Source organism: Pollicipes pollicipes, unplaced genomic scaffold, assembly GCF_011947565.3.
Source record: "Pollicipes pollicipes isolate AB1234 unplaced genomic scaffold, Ppol_2.1 Scaffold_6052;HRSCAF=7182_pilon_pilon_pilon, whole genome shotgun sequence".
NCBI classification, from domain to species: domain Eukaryota; kingdom Metazoa; phylum Arthropoda; class Thecostraca; order Pollicipedomorpha; family Pollicipedidae; genus Pollicipes; species Pollicipes pollicipes.
Window position 1 is genome coordinate 26,849,764 of NW_023596805.1, and position 9,409 is coordinate 26,859,172.

Sequence of the window (9,409 nt, forward strand, 5' to 3'; positions counted from 1 at the left end):
AGCCTATGTTCGCTGTTATGCACCCAGCGTGGCAAAAATCCCCATTTCCTTTTTCCTCATCGTACTTCTTGAAGCGCCCTGTGGCCATCACCAGATGCATTTGTTAGTAGGTGCACCAGTGTAGCAGACGCGAAGATAATGCAGGCGGAGCGGTGATACCAGGCTGCGACTTTGTGACGTCACTGCAGTAGTGAAGGGAAAGTGCCGGAAAAATCCCCGGATGATCATACATTGTTACATAGCCTTGCGGTCAACGGCCTATTGCAGCATGCCAGTCTCGTATTACGTCGTGCCATAGGAGCGGAAATCCCGCGTCATAGAGCGTAAGAAGTCGACGAAATCTGCAAAATACATCGCCATGGCTAATGTGCATTCACATGACGCGTGCAGCACCACATCGTACACCTTTGAGTAACCACCCGTTAGATCGCTTATCGAAGCATGCCAGTCTCGGCGTACTTTTTCCCTGGGTTGCTGAGATGTCCCAAAACGTGTAAACCCGCGTCAGGGGCTCAGGGGCTGTACTGAGAGTCGTAGGCGTAGGGATTCTATAAAGTGTCAGGGGTTCAGGAACTCAGGGGCTATACAAAGTGTCAGGGGCTCAGTCCTCAGTGTATCATAGATGAGACACTGATATCGTAGGTGAGACACTGAATGAAAAAAACACAGACTGGGAATGGCCTTTATGGCCGAGCGCATCGGACGTTGCACAATGTGGGCTACTATTCTCCGCATGCCATCATAGGGGAAGCAATCCGGTCACGAACGAAACTGGTAATCTGGCGACCACAAAGCAAATACGTAACGCACCGCAAGCAGCATGGACAGACAAGGATATGCACGGAAATACTCGGCGAGAAACCACGGCGACTGGTGGGACGGTTCATGCCATTGCAGAGAATCTATGAGCTCTATCAATACATAATGATGTCACATGGCTTTAACGTTAGTAGTGTGTTTCATATCTATGTGGGTGGATCAGAATTTGGCGCATTTTTACTAAGCGTGCTACAAGAACTTGCGAGGTGGGGAGGCTACCATGCGTCGCGAAGGGGGCAGAGGGTGTTATTTGTACGAGCGAGTCCCAGACCGATTGATAGCACCAATGTATCACGAACAGACCAGCCGACCGCACACACGCCAAAAGAGACAGCGCTTGGAGTGTCAGTGAGCTCTCGGTGATGGTTTGTCTTGGTGCTTGAACAAAATTGCTTCAGATGTGTACTGTGCATAGTCATTCGGCTATGCGTTAGTCTTAGTACAAGTTACCGCTGTCAGGCTCTAATTCTCGCCGCCCATAGAAGTTTACACAATACTTCAAACCAAAATAGTTTTCCGGATCACCACATTCCCGAATTATGTTCAGCAATGTCGTGGAGAAAAGCTGCACTGAACCTGATGGGGGGGGGGGGGGGGGGGAGGGCATGAGGTGCCATAGAACCTCTCCCTCCACCCGCTTGGGGGCGTCGCTGATTGTAACCACTCTTTCCCCCGAAAACAAAACTCATGACGGTCAAGCTTCCAATTCATCGATGAGCACAGGAGTACCAGTGCACTACCACTGGTCCTGTCCTATGGAACGCACCGTGACTATCGACGACTGCGACTGCCTGCAGGGACGCCGCGCACAACTTCGTCCTCACCACGGCAAGTGATACGCATCGCTCCTGGGTCTCTGTTTGCTGTGGTGAAAAGAAGCCAAGAATCAATAGCTCCGAGCCTCCCGGTTAGTGATAAAAACGGAATGCATTGCTATGACGATGTCGTCAGTATTGGCCTGTCTTGCTGCGAAATGACTGCTTTTTCTCTAAGCCATTTCACAATCTTCCTGAGGTATGACGACTACTGGGCGTCTTCCGCCCGACCAACGGCGGAGGACAAACGCAAGTACGCTGAGTCAAATTTTGCGATAAAAGTGTCCGGTAGTTCGCGAAAGCCGCCGCCATCTTGGCAAAGTCAGGCTGCCTCTGCGGGTTGTCTGCGTACGTTAGAGAGGTCGCTATTTGGTGTCGATCGTAGGCACTTTGTTTTTGGGCTTTCGTTGGATATCGCGCGCGGTAGTACGACCTCTGCAGGCCTTATATATTCCCCAGTTGGCCATGGATGTATGTACATTTTTGTTGATATAGTCAATGCAATATGTTCGGAATAGGCCTTGATATTATGTCACCTCCAGGTGCAACGATTTTTCGGATAATGTTGACTTCAAAAAGATCTGTTTTGTAAATCTCTGAAAATTGTTCCGAGAATAATTCCAGAGACCGTTAGTATAAATCTACAATCATATTTCACCTAACCCCTCGCTTGAAACCTAAAGGCTAATAATTTGGTACCTACTAAGGGCATTTCCGGTTACTTGACAGAGGCTGTTTTTCGTGAAATTCTTGTTCAATTTCCGGTGCAGTAGTAAATCTCACTAGAACCGTACACTGAATAGTAGTGTATATGGATAATATATGATGGAAAACTTTCTCATAAAATTTATTGTTGGACATTTTCTTTAAAACTTTTAATTAAGGCAAATATTGGATGAATTTTTTCACATGAAAGCCTAACGGTTGGCGCAGTCAAAATGTGGTAGCAATTTTGGCAGCGCGTCCTTCTCGAGGAATTTCCGGCCGTGTTTGCCGCTGACGCCACTCCCATTGCGCCGGGAATTGCCCTTGTCTTGCAATATTTGCAATTTAACGCCAAAAATCAACGAAAATGCCGAACCCTAAGGTTTTCTTCGACATGGCTGCCGATGGTGCTCCGTTGGGACGCATCGTAATGGAGGTAAGTGGATTAGTGACAGCGAGAGAGAGGTTTGCCGGTACGCCGGCTACCGGGGGAATTCTGCCCATGCACTGTCCTTGCATGTAACTTTTTGTTTTGACATGTCAGTGAATTGTATTTGTGTTGGAAAGCTAGATAAGTTAAATGAAGGAGACATGAGTGAGATAAACGCTGGATATTTAAGTATCCCCGCGCTGCGCCCTACGTCCACGCGACTTTGGAGCGCTGACGCCCACGTACAGTGAGCTGATGGGACGAAATTGCGGCGAATGTTTATCCTGTTTTTTTTTTTAATAAAAAAATTCCATGAGGTAACCAAGCACAATTGCCGTCACTGCGCGAATCCTCAAGATATTGGCTTTGACGTGCCACAACACAGTAATCATTGTGGAGATATATAGCCATCCTCATGGAGAATATGCCCTGACATTCTTGCAGTGGTGGTAGTCCAGCCTGACTGTATTATTCAACAAACATTTTGTAGCCTGATCAGGCTGGTGCCAGTCTGCAAGTAATCCTTCCATGATGGGTTACTTAGATTCATGAATGTCCTTGTTACATCTGATCTCTTTTCATGTGAAAAATAAAGCACAGCCAAAATGTATGAAATCTCAAACAAAATTGTTGAGGCATTGTTTTGTTTGGAGTATGTCTGAAATCAGTTGTATCTAAATAAATCATGAGGCAGAAGCACTCTGGGCTGTAATTGGTGTTAATCCAGGCTGCAAAACATTTTATCATTGTGAGGCACAGTTGGCCACTGTCAATGCGGTTAACCTTTTGCTCTCATGCATCAGGCTCAGAATGTAGCATGTTGCCCTTAATTTTAAAATTACTGGAGGTTAAAAACACTTTTCAAAAATGTATGGTGATAGTAAGATAATTTTAGGTAAAGGTTTCTTCTCAGTATCACATTTTATGCCACATATTGGCATAAGGTTGGTGGCATATCTGAAGTTTTCTGGCACCGCACTGGAATTCTTGAGCCCTGGAATTCATGCATGTGATGAAATTTTTGCTATACTGCACTGGAATTTTGGCCTTTATATCACTGTGCTGGACATCTTGAGGTAACCAGTATGATATGTATCTTTTTCAGTTTGGGTGCTAACTTTCAGGCAAAGTGAGTGCTTTGAGGAGCCCAGAGAGGTGCTCCATGTTTTTGGATCACTTCCTTTTGAAAATTATGATGACTGGATACCCTTCATGTGTATGGGAACTGCCTTTGTTTGGGAACTGTTTGCAGAATTATGAGCTACATATCTAATATTTATTAGTATGCATATATTCATATATATATATATATATATATATATATATATATATATATATATATATATATGTGTGTGTGTGTATATATGTGTGCTGTCTTGGTTATGTTGTGATGATAATTAGCCACAAATATTGGATAACATTCTAGAGGTCAATGGCAATCCACACCAGTATGAAGCAGCATGCCATAGTCACCTCCTCTGTAAGAGAACAATATGCAGTGTTGCCACATAAACATGAAGAAGATTGTAACAGTACCTAAATATTGTTCTTAGCATTAACATCTAGAATTTTAACATCTTGACAATGCCCCTCATTGGGTTTCCCTGCATGGTGAACAATCTGTCATGGCTAATGATCACACTGGTCCCTACAGTTGATGGGCCCACTTATTGGAATTTAGTTACATTGATTCATCATGGGTCTAGTATATCTTATATTTGAATTTAAGTATTTCTTTACATTAATTATTCATTTATGTGAAGCAAAACTTATTTTCAAAATTGGTCGGGTTCAAATGTGTTAAAATGAGATCTTCCTGTTTTTCATTCACTTCAGCAGAGCATCATGACCATGTGTGAGACCTGAGTGGTGACTGCCATGATTGAAGTGACAGCTATTCCTATGTTAGGTATGAGGTGTTGAAATTATGGTAAAAGTAAGCTGACAGCATTAAACATCATGCAGGATGTGGGACTGTGGCCCGATACACATGGAGTCCCAGTTGGAGGTTTTCCTGGTCCAAATGAATTAAAAGTGAATGTCAAGCTGTAGATACAGTGAAACAAGCTCAAATATAACTTTGGGTGTACTTTGTGAGTGGAAGACTGCTCTATGCAGTACAGATTGGTAGTAAATATGCTCAATGAATTATGGTTTGATTACATTGCCACACCTTGCACAGCGTTGGTTGAGAGCTTATTGACAGCCGTTTTGTCTGGAAATGGCACTCATGAATGTCAAACATGATTGCCTTGATAAATAGATTGTCTTGGCTTTGATTGTTACATGGTTTATGGGATGGCAGGCTTTGAATTACATTAATATGGCATGAATGCTAAGGTGGCTTTGGAATACTCTTCCTGACATACCTTTCTCCATTTTTGCTGGCATATAGCTCAAACTAGGAGGGCTTAGGTCTTAGAGGGAACAGGAGTGTGAACAGAACTGGAAGGTCTTCAAGATAGCTATTTCAGTTCAAAACCTGATGTAAATGTTGAATGCTCTCTTTCAATGGGCACATGCCAATTTTTGAGTGGAAGAGAAATGAGGTTTGGAGGCAAGGTTAGTCATGCCCAAGTCTAGTTGGTTCCAGCGAATTCCTTAAACCTTCACATGGATGTGAGATGACCATGATTTTTTGCTGGAAGGTGTTTGCTCTTTCATCTTGACACTGACATTTTCACAGTAAGAAATTTGTTTTGGGCAGTTTTTATATCATCTGTTCTGAAGTTTGAAGAGCTTTTCACACTGATATGGCCCCTAATACTGATTTAGTGGAGGGTTTTTCTAGCATAGCTGTGATGCATATTGTGGGATGCTGATGTGTTTGTGTCATTATTTGATAATGTCTTTGAATACCTGGTGTGACTTCTATTAAATCAGTTGGCATTCTTTCACAGCGAAATTGGAATGTGCGCAAACAAACCTGGAGAGTATCTAAACTTTTGTATTTAAAAAGGATTACTTGTGCACCCTGGGCTGAATGGAAAAGAGCAACAACAGGAATTAATAGTGTTCTAGGAATACCTTTGAGAGGAGCTCTTGTAACACATGACTTCTAGTCATGTGACTTGACTTGGGAATAAAAAATTCACTGGCTTACACCATTATGTTGATAATGGACAGAGAGAGAGAGAGAGAGAGAGAGAGAGAGAGAGAGAGAGGGGGAGAGGGAGAAGGGAAGAGGGAGAGGGGAGAAGGGAGAGGGAGAGGGAGAGTGAGAGGGAGAAGTGAGAAGGGGAGGAGGGGAAGGAGGAGAGTGAGGAGGGAGAGAGGAGGAAAAACATGTGTTTCCGTTTTCGCGGTGCATCCGCTGGAATTGAGCAGGGATTAGCGTGCCAACTCAGTGCTGTTGACGTTTACAAGTGACACCTGACAGCGAACGTAAGCGCGGGAGGAGGCGGCGCCACGGCTGCACTGTGACTGGTCGGCTGGTGCGTGGTGCTGACGCCGCCTGTTGCCCGCAGCTCCGGTCTGACGTGGTGCCCAAGACGGCCGAAAACTTCCGCGCCCTCTGCACTGGCGAGAAGGGCTTCGGCTTCAAGGGCTGCTCCTTCCACCGTGTCATCCCCGACTTCATGTGCCAGGTGCGTGGCGTGACCGTGGTCGCGGGGCCGGCGCGGGCCTCGGCTGACGGGACCCCCGCGGTGCTGGCCTGTGTCACGGCCCCGGGGACGAGGTCGGTTCTGAGCGTTGGCGGGTCTGGAGTGAGTAGACATATTCGTGCCCGGATGTGCGTGCCCGCGGGTGCTGGAGCAGGACGTGGCGTGGCGTGCGGAACGGTGACGTTCAGGACCGAACGCCGACTGACCGGAAGCGCGCCGCGGGATCCGATGTGGCCGGATGTCTGCACGACGGTAGCAGCCCCGCCTGGCTGGGGTGTCGGCCGGCGGTGCGCGCGCGTGATGGCGTGCCTGCGGTCGGCTCGGTCCGCTGCTGTGTGTCCGTGACTAGGCCGTCTCGGGCGCCGGCCGGCCGCACCCGCCTTATCTCACGCGATCGCGCACCGCTGGACGGGGCGTCTGCTGTGCTGGTCTGGTCTGCAGACTGTGTCGGCCGGTGCAAGCGCCGCCCGCCGTCCACTGTCGCGCGCTGTGCAAGATCAGATCGGTCCGGCGCCCACGTCTCGACAGGCTGAGAGTGCTCCCGACAGGCGGGCCGGTAACAAACCTGACCACTTCACAGGGCGGCGACTTCACCAACCACAACGGCACCGGCGGCAAGTCCATCTACGGGACCAAGTTCGAGGACGAGAACTTCACCCTGAAGCACACCGGACCCGGCATCCTCTCCATGGCCAACGCCGGTGGGTGGGAAAGCTAGTCATTGTGGTCTACCTGGCAAGAACTTTTGGTCTCATACTGCCCTGAAGTGTGCATGCTGATGATGGAGTCATTGTGTTGCTGTTGTGGAGGAGCGTGTCAGCTCGTCCAAACATGTCCTGACTGCATTTGTTTCCACCAGGAGTGACTTAAACTATTACGTAAAATAAAATGTACAGGGGTAGTGTGATTTGGTACTTTGCTTCGGGCCTGTTATCTTTTTTTAATGCTGCAAAGCAGTGCAGTTGATATTTTTGAAGCTGCGGCTTATTACATCGTGAGTTCTAACACCTATTCCACGGGGTCCCTATTCTTAGCATCGCTTGTCTGCCTATGTAAGAAGTGTGTTTCTTCCGCCTTCGGCAGGCCCCAACACCAACGGCAGCCAGTTCTTCCTCTGCACGGTGAAGACGTCCTGGCTGGACGGCAAGCACGTGGTGTTCGGCTCCGTCTCCGAGGGCATGGACGTCGTCAAGAAGATCGAGAGCTACGGTCAGTTTGTCTCTGTCATCTCGAGTGTGTCTGGTTCCGGCGGAATAGGCACCTGAATGGAGACGTATGCCAGCCAGTTTTCCAGCTAGTTTTTATGACTATGCGCCATTATTTTGAAGTGAACTGCTGCATTGGGCGGCATGTTGTCTTTGATATACAATAGGCTGCCACGGGTGATTATCAGCAGCAATATTTAACTTGAGATAATCTTACTTCAGTGCAATTGCCTATGTAGTGCTATTTAGTTCGTGAAAGCTGGAAGGAGTATGCTCAGTGGTGATACAAACATCAAAGGTAGTTGATATTCTGTGACATATAGCACTTCCTGCACCAAGCCTTAGTTCGAGTTAGGTATCGAGTCTTACAAAACTTTCCACATGGGGGCGGCAGTTGATGTTTGGGACGCCGCAGTCAGGCCGGCGTCACCCTGGCATGTGGCCGCCCCCGCCGCCTCGGCGAGTGGCCGTCGCTCAAGAGGTGACTCATGTTTTATGCGCTGCGAGGGCCTGGACAGTTGGGTCTCCTTAGGCATGGCTGTAAGCGTGTGCTCGGGCATCACAGCTGGGTTGTGGTGCTTCGAGTGCGCATGCCGTCTGGCTGCCAACGCTGTCCCATGCCACGTGACGCCGCCGCCCCAGCTGACGCCGTGTTTTGATCGGCAGGCTCCCGCGACGGCAAGACGACGAAGAAGATCGTGATCCAGGACTGCGGCCAGTTGTAATGGCCGTCCGCCTGGCGTGTTGCGCTCTGTGGCGGCGCGCCGCCCGCTCTCTGGCGCGCCGTCCGGCCGGCGGGCCCGCTCATCCGTCATTGGTTTGGCCCGGCGCGGCGTGTGACGCCGTCCTCAGTCGGCCCTCCTGGTCCCGTGCTCGCCCCCCGCCGTGCCTAGCACCGGCGCCAGTCAGGCGGCCGCGCCAGCCGTGGCGCCGCCGCAGTGGCGTCTGTTCCGCTCTCCTGTTGTTTCGGCGCCGCCGGCCGCCGCCAGTTTGTGTTGCCCGCCGGCCGACTGTCTGACCCTCTGCTCTCGTTACTCAAGCATTCCACGCTCCGGCGCGGCTTAACGGCCGCCGTAGACACGCAGCGTAGGACTTCGTTTAGGGTGTACTAATCGGCCTATTCGGAAATAAACACTGCTTGCCTTCCTCGCCGCCCTTTGATCCCCACCGAAGTGGTCCGTGCGACCGGAATGCGCTGCACGCAAAGGACCGAACTGGGGAGGTTACGGCGGGCGCCAGCGACACCGTCGATTCTGGGCGCGGTGGCGAGGCGGGTCATGCCCGCGCTGCGTGCTCGTGCTCGCGTCCGTCGCCGCCGTAACTGCCACGTGACCTGTGGGGCGGGGCATATCGACCGATGCTGAGGGGCAGCGAGGTGGCCGGGCAGGCCTGCCGCGGTCGATGCGGCGCTCATTGGAGGGCGCGCACCGGCAGCGGGTGGCCCGCCGGCCCGCCAGGCGCGCCGCGTCCGGTGCGCTGCGTGTTGAGCACGGCTGCTGCTGGGGACAGATCAGGCGGACGAGGAGCGCGGGTCGTGGGACGTGCGGAGACGCCGGGGCTCGCTGGTGCTCGACGGCGCGGCTGGCCGGCCGACCGCTCAGGTGGTCAGAGGGCGCGGGGGAGGAGGGAGGGGGGGGGGGCGTACGAAGGCGCCGGGGCTCGCTGGGCTCACGGCCCGGCTGCGGCCGAACTTCGGAGGCGCGCGCGACCTGGCTGTGACGGCCCTCAGGCCTCGCTCGCCAGCGGCCGCTCAGACACCGCTCCAGCTGGCTGTGACCCGGGCATGTACATGTATCTCGCCATGCGGAGAAGTGCGGATAGGTCGGCGGA

The 9,409-nt window shown here is 50.7% G+C and overlaps 1 protein-coding gene across 1 annotated transcript; it reads left to right on the forward strand.

The window, feature by feature from the left end:
- The first annotated feature begins 2,621 nt into the window (after positions 1 to 2,621).
- Positions 2,622 to 8,728, forward strand: LOC119104533 (peptidyl-prolyl cis-trans isomerase). Its single transcript, XM_037228249.1, has 5 exons — positions 2,622 to 2,775; positions 6,237 to 6,356; positions 6,955 to 7,075; positions 7,458 to 7,583; positions 8,246 to 8,728. Exons 1-5 carry the CDS (start codon positions 2,707 to 2,709, stop codon positions 8,302 to 8,304), a joined length of 495 nt encoding a protein of 164 aa, XP_037084144.1. The 5' UTR covers positions 2,622 to 2,706; the 3' UTR covers positions 8,305 to 8,728.
- Positions 8,729 to 9,409: the final 681 nt, after the last annotated feature.

Coding starts and splice junctions, on each gene's coding strand:
- LOC119104533 (XM_037228249.1), top strand. CDS start 2,707: ATGCCGAACCCTAAGGTTTTCTTCGACATGGCTGCCGATGGTGCTCCG. Junction 6,357..6,954: donor TCCCCGACTTCATGTGCCAG/GTGCGTGGCGTG, acceptor ACCACTTCACAG/GGCGGCGACTTCACCAACCA. Junction 7,584..8,245: donor CAAGAAGATCGAGAGCTACG/GTCAGTTTGTCT, acceptor TTTGATCGGCAG/GCTCCCGCGACGGCAAGACG.